This window comes from Zootermopsis nevadensis, unplaced genomic scaffold (assembly GCF_977971745.1).
Source record: "Zootermopsis nevadensis isolate Lab colony 2312 unplaced genomic scaffold, Znev_1.0 Znev_ptg000008l, whole genome shotgun sequence".
NCBI lineage: Eukaryota > Metazoa > Arthropoda > Insecta > Blattodea > Termopsidae > Zootermopsis > Zootermopsis nevadensis.
Window position 1 is genome coordinate 16,497,005 of NW_028259140.1, and position 13,299 is coordinate 16,510,303.

The 13,299-nt window shown below is 41.9% G+C and overlaps 1 protein-coding gene across 7 annotated transcripts in view; it reads left to right on the forward strand.

Annotated features, from left to right (window-relative positions):
* LOC110838095 (TBC1 domain family member 4-like) overlaps positions 1–13,299 on the forward strand; it is a 206,942-nt gene that overhangs the window by 168,812 nt on the left and 24,831 nt on the right. For all 7 annotated transcript variants that reach the window (XM_087345284.1, XM_087345283.1, XM_087345285.1 and 4 more), the window contains 3 exons: positions 5,389–5,503; positions 8,266–8,382; positions 10,646–11,013. In XM_087345284.1, the coding sequence (XP_087201410.1) occupies positions 5,389–5,503; positions 8,266–8,382; positions 10,646–11,013 (600 nt within the window). The remainder of the gene's footprint in view (positions 1–5,388; positions 5,504–8,265; positions 8,383–10,645; positions 11,014–13,299) is intronic.

Below are 13,299 nucleotides of genomic sequence, written 5' to 3' on the forward strand. Positions count from 1 at the left end.
GACCAGACTACACAGCGCAACAACCCAGAAGACAGAAATCTTCAGACTCTGATGATGGAGGCAGTATGACCTCTGAAACGTTTGTAAACATCGACCAGACTACACAGCGCAACAACCCAGAAGACAGAAATCTTCAGACTCTGATGATGGAGGCAGTATGACCTCTGAAACGTTTGTAAACATCGACCAGACTACACAGCGCAACAACCCAGAAGACAGAAATCTTCAGACTCTGATGATGGAGGCAGTATGACCTCTGAAACGTTGGTAAACATCGACCAGACTACACAGCGCAACAACCCAGAAGACAGAAATCTTCAGACTCTGATGATGGAGGCAGTATGACCTCTGAAACGTTTGTAAACATCGACCACACTACACACCACAACAACCCAGAAGACGGAAATCTTCATCGCCCTGATGATGGAGGCAGTATGACCTCTGAAACGTTGGTAACATCGACCAGACTACACAGCGCAACAACCCAGAAGACGGAAATCTTCATACTCATCGCCCTGATGACGGAGGCAGTATGACCTCTGAAACGTTGGTTAACATCGACCAGACTACACAGCGCAACAACCCAGAAGACAGAAATCTTCATACTCTGATGACGGAGGCAGTATGACCTCTGAAACGTTGGTTAACATCGACCAGACTACACAGCGCAACAACCCAGAAGACAGAAATCTTCAGACTCTGATGATGGAGGCAGTATGACCTCTGAAACGTTGGTAAACATCGACCAGACTACACAGCGCAACAACCCAGAAGACAGAAATCTTCAGACTCTGATGATGGAGGCAGTATGACCTCTGAAACGTTGGTAAACATCGACCAGACTACACAGCGCAACAACCCAGAAGACAGAAATCTTCATACTCTGATGATGGAGGCAGTATGACCTCTGAAACGTTTGTAAACATCGACCACACTACACAGCACAACAACCCAGAAGACGGAAATCTTCATACTCTGATGATGGAGGCAGTATGACCTCTGAAACGTTGGTAAACATCGACCAGACTACACAGCGCAACAACCCAGAAGACAGAAATCTTCAGACTCTGATGATGGAGGCAGTATGACCTCTGAAACGTTGGTAAACATCGACCAGACTACACAGCGCAACAACCCAGAAGACAGAAATCTTCAGACTCTGATGATGGAGGCAGTATGACCTCTGAAACGTTGGTAAACATCGACCAGACTACACAGCGCAACAACCCAGAAGACAGAAATCTTCAGACTCTGATGATGGAGGCAGTATGACCTCTGAAACGTTGGTAAACATCGACCAGACTACACAGCGCAACAACCCAGAAGACAGAAATCTTCAGACTCTGATGATGGAGGCAGTATGACCTCTGAAACGTTGGTAAACATCGACCAGACTACACAGCGCAACAACCCAGAAGACAGAAATCTTCATACTCTGATGATGGAGGCAGTATGACCTCTGAAACGTTTGTAAACATCGACCACACTACACAGCACAACAACCCAGAAGACAGAAGACAGAAATCTTCATCGCCCTGATGATGGAGGCAGTATGACCTCCGAAACGTTGGTAAACATCGACCAGACTACACAGCGCAACAACCCAGAAGACAGAAATCTTCATCGCCCTGATGACGGAGGCAGTATGACCCCTGAAACGTTGGTTAACAATGACCAGACTACACGGCGCAACAACCCAGAAGACAGAAATCTTCATACTCACCGCTGTGAGAACCTCAAGTTTTACAAACTAAAAGGAAGATTTACAGTACTCTGAAGAAGTACAGTAACAACAACACAGCTTCACATCACACTGTAGCATACCACCACACACATATATGGTCTGCCTAAGATGCACAAAAATGGAATTTCCTTATGGCCAGTGGTCAGCTCAAGAAATTCCCTATGCCAACCAATGGCAAAGCACCTCATAATCCTCTCCTCTCTAGTAGGGAACATGGGCTTGAATGTAAAAACTTTAGGACACTTTATTAGTAAGATTAGGACCTGGAATTACAGCAAAATTACACTTCAGTGGATTTCGACATTTTAAGACTTTTTTGCAAATATCCCAGTAATTGTAGCCCCGTCCATAGTTCAAGATGTCCTGGAAGCAGATCTGGCTATGCACTTCCAAGTCAGTGATGAGTTTTACCAACATATAGAATGACAATGGGCTCTCCGTTGTCATCAGTAATAGGGAACGTGCACATGGACAATTTCAAAACAGTTGCACTAGAACAGAGTAACATGAAACCTAATGTTTGGCTCATGCACATGAATGGGAAGATATTAACTTTTTCCTTACACTCCAGAAAAATTTAAATTCATTACTGAATCGATTTCATCTCTCCGTCCCAATACATAATCTATGTTCACACTGCATTTTTTTTCTACCTTGTGGCATGTGATTCTGTCCGTTATTATTGTAACTGCTGAAGGGTTGATTTACTGCAAATGTCACTGTCAGTAAAATTGCTTTATGACAGTCTGAATCATTTAGTATTTCAGTTATTGTACATTTTGTAATGAATGTTTTCTGTGAACAATATCCTGTGCTAGTGCTTGGTTTTATACTTTCAATTTGGCCTGGTTTACACCACAGAAATAACTGGATCTTTCTTGGTTAGTGGGGCTTTCAACTGATAAAGAGCTTTTTTTAGGTAAGACTTGAGGTTCTCACAGCGGTGAGTATGAAGATATCCGTCTTCTGGGTTGTTGCGGTGTGTAGTCTGGTCGATGTTTACAAACGTTTCAGAGGTCATACTGCCTCCGTCATCAGAGTATAAAGATTTCTGTCTTCTGGGTTGTTGCGCTGTGTAGTCTGGTCGATGTTAACCAACGTTTCTGAGGTCATACTGCCTCCGTCATCAGAGTATGAAGATTTCTGTCTTCTGGGTTGTTGCGCTGTGTAGTCTGGTCGATGTTAACCAACGTTTCTGAGGTCATACTGCCTCCATCCTCAGGGCGATGAGTATGAAGATGTCTGTCTTCTGGGTTGTTGCGGTGTGTAGTCTGGTCGATGTTTACAAACGTTTCAGAGGTCATACTGCCTCCGTCATCAGAGTATAAAGATTTCTGTCTTCTGGGTTGTTGCGCTGTGTAGTCTGGTCGATGTTAACCAACGTTTCTGAGGTCATACTGCCTCCGTCATCAGAGTATGAAGATTTCTGTCTTCTGGGTTGTTGCGCTGTGTAGTCTGGTCGATGTTAACCAACGTTTCTGAGGTCATACTGCCTCCATCCTCAGGGCGATGAGTATGAAGATGTCTGTCTTCTGGGTTGTTGCGCTGTGTAGTCTGGTCGATGTTAACTGACGTTTCTGAGGTCATACTGCCTCCATCCTCAGGGCGATGAGTATAAAGATTTCTGTCTTCAGGGTTGTTGCGCTGTGTAGTCTGGTCGATGTTAACCAACGTTTCTGAGGTCATACTGCCTCCGTCATCAGAGTATGAAGATTTCTGTCTTCTGGGTTGTTGCGCTGTGTAGTCTGGTCGATGTTAACTGACGTTTCTGAGGTCATACTGCCTCCATCATCAGGGCGATGAGTATGAAGATTGCTGTCTTCTGGGTTGTTGCGCTGTGTAGTCTGGTCGATGTTAACCAATGTTTCAGAGGTCATACTGCCTCCATCATCAGGGCGATGAGTATGAAGATTTCTGTCTTCTGGGTTGTTGCGCTATGTAGTCTGGTCGATGTTAACCAACGTTTCAGAGGTCATACTGCCTCCGTCATCCCTGATGACTACACAGCGCAACAACCCAGAAGACGGATATCTTCAGCTTTTTTTAGACTAGCATAATTGAGTCTGATGTTTGCAGATATGTAGCCTTGACTGTTACTGTTGTAAGTGGCAACAAACTGCATGGTTTGTAACTAAAACTGTTGCGCAGCAAGTCATTCGTGAAAGCATAATCTTGTTGTACTGCCTAACAATTCAACACTAGTTTCAGCACTAGAACTACATTCAGTGTGTGTGTCTCACTGTGAAAGTTTGAATACATTATTATACATACGAGGTGCGATCGGAAAGTTTCTAGACTGCGCCTGTAAAAACCCGTACACTTATCTCAGGTATTAAATTCATCCATCACCCTCGAAGTAGTTCCCCTGGGAGTGAACACAACGATCCCAGCGCCGCTGCCAAGCCTGGAAGCATCCCTGGAAATCTTTCTTTGTCAGCCTGTCAAGCACCATCTGCGATTCTGCCTGAATCTCTTCTATCGTCTCAAATCTCCTAGCACCCCCTAAAGGCAGAAGCTTGTACTACATCCGGTTCGCCCGCTATTGACACAGTCTGGAAACTTTCCGATCGCACCTCGTACATGAGATTCAGATTCTTATTGTGTCAAGCATGAAAATGAAATGACTGTTTTTCTGAGATGATATGTCATATAGTCTGGTACAAGTTTACCAACATTTCAGAGGTGTTTACAGCCTCCATCAGCAGGCATGGAGGTGGTAAGCACCTTTGCACTGTTGGTCAGTTTCTACCAGACTATATGTCTTATCATCCTGGAAAATGTCTTCGATAATGCCTCTGAAACATCAGTCAGTTTCTACCAGACTACATGGCGCAACATCCAGTCATCTTTAGTATTGTGCATAGTTATTTTCTGTGAATTTTTAAGTCATTTTTGTACTAGTATTAACATCTGACATGGTGTGAGAATTTTTTTTTGATGCTGAATTTAAAGTGCATATGGTGTGGTGGCATAAAGCAGCACTAGATTTAAAGAACTTTGTCATTATAGATGTCTTGGCATTATAAACACTTTATTTAAAACAAGATTTTAGGTATTCGTGGCACCAGATATGTAAAAGACTGTCTACCAGTGTAAAAAGTAAAGTTTGTCCCACTATACGCCATGTAGGCGTTTGGGGTGAGCGGAGGTATAGCTCCTCTCTTCCTTGACCCCGGCACTAGATGGGGGTGAGTGGTCAGCATCACGCCCGGCCGGCTTTACCCCCGGGAAAGGACCCCGGTACCCATTGTAGAGGAGGCTGGGTGGGCCCCAGAGCCGGTCTGGACGCAGAGGCTAGAGGAAAAATCCTCTGCCCCCGTCGGGGATCGAACCCCGGTCGTCCAGCCCGTAGCTAGTCACTATACTGACTGAGCTATCCGTCTACCAGTGTACATGGCACAACAAACCAAAATACAGCCATCTTCTTTATATTTAAATTCATATTGCCACTTTCTTGCCACAGCATAAGCAAACACTGAATTTAAATAGCATAGCAAATTGTTAATAATGTCTTCTTATCTACATTTTAGCCTCTCGTGTAGCCTTAAGATTCCGTTTGACATATTTCAGTGTTGTTTTTTTAAATATCTTTAAGGGCCTAAGTCAGAAAAACTTGCTGTGATGGGTGCAAACTTTGTGTGCAGGGAATCAAGAATGCAGACCACTTTGGGTTCATCTGTCGAGAGTTGAATGTGGAGTCGTACATTGGATATGTATTCAAGTGCCAGTCAGAATCTGTAGCTGATGATTTGGTAGCAGGTGAGATGGACATATTTATTTCCAATGTTCATTGGTACAAAAGAATGTGAGCCACATCTTATAGCATCTTGACTGGGAATTTATTTTTGAATACGAGGTGCGATCGGAAAGTTTCAAGACTGCGCCTATAAAAACCCGTACACTTATCTCAGGTATTAAATTCATCCATTACCCTCGAAGTAGTTCCCCTGGGAGTGAACACAACGATCCCAGCGCCGCTGCCAAGCCTGGAAGCATCCCTGAAAATCTTTCTTTGTCAGCCTGTCAAGCACCATCTGCGATTCTGCCTGAATCTCTTCTATCGTCTCAAATCTCCTTCCCTTTAGCTGAATCTTCATCTTTGGGAAGAGGAAGAAGTCACACGGCGAATAAGGAGGGTGCGGGATGACGGCCATGGTGTTTGAGGCCAAAAACTGCGGAACTTTGAGGGCGGTGTGCGCTGGCGCGTTGTCATGATGCGTCGCATGTGGAGTTCTTCCTTTAGAATCAGCTGACAGGTCCCATAGCCTATCCCAACAATGTCGCACAAGTCGTTGATGGTACGACGTCGATCTTCGTGAATGGCCTGCCGAATCTTCGTAACATTTTCGGGCGTTGTGCTCGAAGATGGTCGTCCAGAACGCTCGTCATCATCGACAGAGGTTCAGCCATTTTTAAAACGTGAATGCCACACAAAAGTTTGTGCACGACCCATTGTGGACTCCCCAAATACTTGCTTTAGCATTTCATAGGTTTCCGTAGCCGTTTTGGCGAGTCTTTGGCAAAATTTGATGCACACGCCATTCCGAAATTGCAGGAGGGTCGGTGTAATGCACTACCAAAACGCCCGTAACTAAGAAACAAATGCTAATTCGATGATGCCGGCTGGCACACTGATTCACTATGAATGTAGGCCACACCCCCTAAAGGCAGAAGCTCGTACTACATCCGGTTCGCCCTCTATTGACACAGTCTTGAAACTTTCCGATCGCACCTCGTATGTTCTGGAAGATGAATTAATAGAAACCATTTCTCAATACATAGATTAATGAATTAGCATTACCACTGGAGTAAGTATAAGTTTATCTCTCTGTATTTTATAACTGCATTTTATCGGAAGAACCTATTCTTAATGTAGTATGAAACATTTCGGAGAGTTGAAGATGGCTGATTGTAGCACCATGTAGTCTGGTAGAAGTTTACTGATGTTTCAGAGATACTTGCTGCCTCCATCATTATTGTGCTGATGACTTCTACCAGACTACACAGCGCAACAACCCAGAAGTCGGCCATCTTCATACTTGCCACCACGAGAACCCCAAATCCTACTTAATTTGGGGGGGGGAAGGGGGGGTCCAACCACTGAACTATTCTACTAAATGTGGCTCAGTATCTATTACTGTTCCTAATAAAATAAAAGGACCTTGGGAGATTCAACCAGTACAGGTCTTTTTCAACATTATTCTTTTGCCGGTTTTAGTAAGCCATAAAAACTCTTTTGCCCTCCATATGCTGCCAGCATCAGTTAAGATGTACTAACCCATGCAGCATCTCAGGTAATCCATTCTTACTTGCATACCACTGCTGTAACTATGTAGATAAGATTTTTGATCTTGCTGATAGTTTATTTGTTTGCTGTAAGTTCCAGTGACATTCTCTACATCACATTGAGTGGATGTGGCATGTATGCAACATATCTCTAAAGACAATGGACTCTTGTGGTTTCAGGAAAGTTCAATCCCTGCAGAAAAGGAAAGAGTCTATCATCATCATCCTAAAGTACATCCTATGGGTGGGATATCAAATAGTTTATATGGCAGCTGACAGATGACAGCACAAATAGTTCATATGGCAACTGGTAGATGGCAGTGTGATCTTTTAATCTGAAAGATGTGATGGACAGCCCTTGACCACAAAGTGTTCTTTGCGCCATTTCTCTACCAAATTCACATATTATTTCGATATTATCGAATTTATGTGATAAATGTTTTGCGTTCTGTCCAGTTTTTCAGATAATGAATTTTGATGTAACTTGCTTTCATAAATATCATTATTTAAAAAATATAGTGAGTTGTAAGGAACAATAATTTAAAAAATAAACGGCTTCAAGGATATTTAATAATATTCTTTTTGTGAACAAAGATTATGTTGCATTGGAATTGAATTAATTATAATCTGACTTTTTTCTGTGTTCTTAACATGCTCACAGCCTGTTATATATCAGCTAAGCCATTTTTAACAAAATTCTAACATTTTGAAGTATTACATTTGAGAAGTGATTGGCAGTCGATCAGTGATTCAAGGACTTTCGAAAGGTACCTAGTATCTAGTTACAGGATGTCAAACTGTGTTCTCAGTTTTCTGAGAAAGGCGCTTTTTGCCATATCAGGGCATATTCCTATCATCGCTGTATGATCCTGGTCAAACAGCAGCATGCCTTTAGAAGTCAAAACATAACGCTTTCAGAACACACTTTGAGCATGTAGTTTTATTCTGTCACTAGATGGTGCATGCAGTTACCTTATGGAATTTATTGAAATTTGTAGGTCATTTGTCATTCATATCTGTGGAACATGAAGTACTACTGAAAATGACTGAGAGGTAAACCAGCAGCCAAGTACCTGGGAGTGAATGTGTTTAACATCTGACATAAAAATTATAGAATTTTGTGATGAGAATACTGTATGTTGTGTACTTTCTGAGCCTGTCTCATAATTGACTCATACCATTACTTTGAATATTGACAATCCTTTGTTTAAATGTCTGTTGGTATGCTTCCACAGCAATAAGACAAGCATTTCTTGCCACGACAGAGGCACAGCGACGTGAGAAGCTGCCAGTGCTATCCTGTGAACACTGTCCAATGGTGTGGTACCACAAGCTCTGTGCTGAAGCAGAAGGTGAGTGTGTAATGTTCATAATATATCGATATTTTTTACTTGAAACAAAAATGTCGACTGCCTCATGTGAGGGTTATTTTTATGAGTCCAGTGTCTGTTCCTTTATCGATCAATGACGTACTGTCAGCAATGTTTCTACTGAAAAGATTGTTTTTAAACTAGGTATGAACATCATTACATTGAATGTCGCTCCAGACATATTTCTTATATTCCTGTCTCTTCAGTGGTTCCAAACTTGCAGACATAGCAGTCGTTTCCTAGAAGGACCAGTTACTAGTACAGTTCTATCTTTTTCTATTTTACTTTAGGCATGAGGAATGGCCTAATCCAAGGACACCAAACCTCTTTGAGACTGAGTGCCATAAATTCTAAAAATGTACAATAAAAGCTTGTAATGTAATCACACCATGCCCCCCAGTAACATTTTTTAATAACATATATTATTATTTTGTACACATAGTACATTATAAGTAGCAATAAAAATTAGAAACTGTAACAATAGTACAAACAACTTTATTTATAAATTTAAAAATTTCCAGAATAACATATTTTTCACTGTCAGTGAGATTTTTGTTGCTTCACCGTGGATTTTAAATAATTTTAATTCAAGGTGTGTTGTGTGGTGACTTAATCAGTGACATTAAAATCTGTTGCTACACGTGGTATCACACTCTCTAAGTCTACTAATGATATTATACGAGGTGCGATCGAAAGGTTTCCAGACTGCGCGTATAAAAACCCGTACACTTATCTCAGGTATTAAATCCATCCATCACCTCAAAGTAGTTCCCCTGGGAGTGAACACAACGATCCCAGCGCCGCTGCCAAGCCTGGAAGCATCCCTGGAAATCTTTCTTTGTCAGCCTGTCAAGCACCATCTGCGATTCTGCCTGAATCTCTTCTATCGTCTCAAATCTCCTTCCCTTTAGCTGAATTTTCATCTTTGGGAAGAGGAAGAAGTCACACGGAGCTTAGAAAGGAAGTTGGGGTCGGTTCTTGCAAGATCTTTGAGCTCCTGACAAACGAGAAGTCGATTCTGCTTCTGGTCCTCAGACAGGATGCGTCGCATGTGGAGTTGTTCCTTTAGAATCAGCTGACAGGTCCCATAGCCTATCCCAACAATGTCGCACAAGTCGTTGATGGTCGATCTTTGTGAATGGCCTGCCGAATCTTCATAACATTTTCGGGCGTTGTGCTCGAAGATGGTCGTCCAGAACGCTCGTCATCATCGACAGAGGTTCGGCCATTTTTAAAACGTGAATGCCACACAAAAGTTTGTGCACGACCCATTGCGGACTCCCCAAATGCTTGCTTTAGCATTTCATAGGTTTCCATAGCCGTTTTGGCGAGTCTTTGGCAAAATTTGATGCACACGCCATTCCGAAATCGCAGGAGGTTCGGTGTAATGCACTACCAAAACGCCCGTAACGAAGAAACAAATGCTAATTCGATGATGCCGGCTGGCACACTGATTCACTATGAATGTAGGCCGCACCCCCTAAAGGCAGAAGCTCGTACTACATCCGGTTCACCCTCTATTGACACAGTCTTTAAACTTTCCGATCGCACCTCGTATAACATTTGTCTCCTTTTTAATTTGCAAAATATATTTTTTTGTCTTCAGACAGTGCAGAACTCCTACCATGAGCCCAGGCATTTAATATAAACCTGCATTTAGATTCCCAGTAGTGAATGTGATAAGACAGCATACATTGTCTCTTTCTTGATTAGCTTTGTGTATCTTAAGGTGCGCCAATTGACATCAATAGTACTGCCTTTAATATTATCTTGGAGTAGAAAAGAGAATTGTCCTCTCTACATCTTGTTTAGTGTCCTGTAAAATACAGAGTATCCCAAAATGATGTATGCACATTATAATATGGATTATTAGCCTTGTTATTGATCTTCGTGTGTTATGTTTATGAGGGGAGTCTAGTGTGGTCTACACTTAACAGATGATACCATGATTCATATACACATTGAGTTTCAAGCAATGCAAATTCATTGAATGTTTGTATATATCTTTTTGGAACAGTCTGTATCATGAACTGATGTAAGCAATATTCCTGAAGTATCTGCAGTTTTTTTGCTGGATCAAAGATATTTTGAATTCTTCCTAGATCATCAGACCTAAAGTAGTCATAAAAATTCTTTACGGTTTATTTACTTTGTCTTCGCCATATTACGCTTGTATCTAACACATGCACACTTTATTTTAGTGAGCGCACAACTTCTGAGAAACAATTTGTTGGTTCTCTTTCAGGTTTGAATGACAAGCGCACACAAGCCACCATCTTCCGTCGGCTGGAGTTGTTACCAGAAGAAGAGCAGTCTGTGATATTAACTAAATTCCGAGGAGTAGATACCTCGAGTCTCCGTGAGCAGAATGAGTTTCTCATGATGCTGCTGAGAGCACACTGTGAAGGAAAGCAAGTTCGCCACACTCATGACACAGCTGAGAACCGCAGCGAATTCCTTAATCAGTACCTGGGAGGGAGTACCATCTTCATGAAGGCCAAACGTTCCCTCACAAGCTCATTTGATCAGCTGCTGAAGCGCAAGGGCTCACGAGATGATTTTGGACCAGTTGTGAAGGAATTGAGTCTGCCAATGAATGCTGCACTGTGTAAGGTAAAATAGCATGTTACTGGATCAGTACCTGAAACTTAAATTCTCCCGTATTGCTTCTTTCAAGTACTTAAAATAATTTCGCTCATGTTTCGTCATGCTGCCACTATTGTAGTCTCTTCTTATGATGGGGTGAGACTTTGTCTCTGTGGAACTGTGGCTGCTAATGGGCCCATTCTCCATCCCCCAGATGATACATGAGTGAATATGGAACTTGATAAAAGTGAAGGACTTAGACAGAAACTTGTCTCAGTGCCACTTTGTGCACCACAAATTCCACACGGACTGCCCTGACATAACCCAAGGCGTCCAAGGTGAGATGCTGGTGACTGTGCAGTCACTCAGTTTGCCTGAATGACTGCACTTTCATAAATATCACAATATGTTGCGATAAAAAACTACAGTGAGAAATGAGAGCTGCAGTCTGTGTTGAGAACAAACTGACTTTCCATTTTACAAATGTTAATGAATGAAATTCTACTTTTGCGCAATTAAAAATCAGTATCACTTTTTCAGTTTTTGTAATGAATTTTTATTACACAGAAACACATGACAAGAAGTAACACACAACATAATTTCCACCCGTGATCACCATTACTCCCACCTTGCATATAGCCAAGTTCCTCCTTTGTGCTTTGTCATTTTTGAGAGTCTTATCTCACATTATCTTATTATTTGTATCTCTATTAATTTCTAATTAATTGCTGTTCGTTATTATAAACATTTGTGAACTGTATACTTATCTTCCTTGACTCTCGTGTGTGAGTTCGCACGTGAGACAGAGAGAGACATATCAATTTCTTTGAATGTAAGTTAATACTAATAAGTTTATTTTTGTGTTCACTTTAAAGGGACTTCCAATTAATATTTCTCTTTTATAAATTGAGTAGTTTGTGTACATTGTATATTGACTTTATTTGTTGTTGTATTATGTGAACAGGAAAAGTGGTTTTTCATTTTGAAAGAATAAAAAATCTTTAAGGGTGTTCAGCAGCAAAGAATTGAAGAGAATATTTGTGACTAAGAGAAATGAATGCAGAATTTAAGAGAATTACATGGAACTCCATAAGATGTACATTTAATGTAGTAGTATGATTAATGAAGGATAATAACATGGGCATCATGATGTAAACAATAAAACAGATGACTTTGTTTCAAACACTTCATGGTAGAATCAGACGTGAATAGTATTTTCGAAATGGATCTTAAGAAACTAGCATGTGAGCATATACGAGGTGCGATCAGAAAGTTTCCAGACTGTGTCAATAGAGGGCGAACCGGATGTAGTACGAGCTTCTGCCGCTAGGGGGTGCGGCCTACATTCATAGTGAATCAGGGTGCCAGCCGGCATCATCGAATTAGCATTTGTTTCTTAGTTACGGGCGTTTTGGTAGTGCATTACACCGACCCTCCTGCGATTTCGGAATGGCGGATTTTCATGAACAAATCAAATTTTGCCAAAGACTCGCCAAAACGGCTACGGAAACCTATGAAATGCTAAAGCAAGCATTTGGGGAGTCCGCAATGGGTCGTGCACAAACTTTTGTGTGGCATTCACGTTTTAAAAATGGCCGAACCTCTGTCGATGATGACGAGCGTTCTGGACGACCATCTTCGAGCACAACGCCCGTAAATGTTACGAAGATCGACGTTGTACCATCAACGACTTGTGCGACATTGTTGGGACCTGTCAGCTGATTCTAAAGGAAGAACTCCACATGCGACGCATTGCAGCCAAGTTTGTGCCAAGGCTCCTGTCTGAGGACCAGAAGCAGAATCGACTTCTCATTTGTCAGGAGCTCAAAGATCTTGCCGGATCGCCGGATTTAGCTCCGTGTGACTTCTTCCTCTTCCCAAAGATGCAAATTCAGCTAAAGGGAAGGAGATTCGAGACGATAGAAGAGATTCAGGCAGAATCGCAGATGGTGCTTGACAGGCTGACAAAGAAAGATTTCCAGGGATGCTTCCAGGCTTGGCAGCGGCGCTGGGATCGTTGTGTTCACTCCCAGGGGAACTACTTTGAGGGTTATGGATGAATTTAATACCTGAGATAAGTGTACAGGTTTTTATAGGCGCAGTATTGAAACTTTCCGATCGCACCTCGTAAATTGTACTGAACTAATTCTGGATTGTGTCCAGTGGTGGTTTTTTGATGAACCTACAAGTTCTGCGCACGTGGGATTGGCTGAATAACTGTCAACTCCTGCACCACGGAATTAGCAAATCACTGAATTGTAATTTTGTATTGCAGCCTTTAATGGGTTAGTCTAGTGTTACTCAAAGTTTACT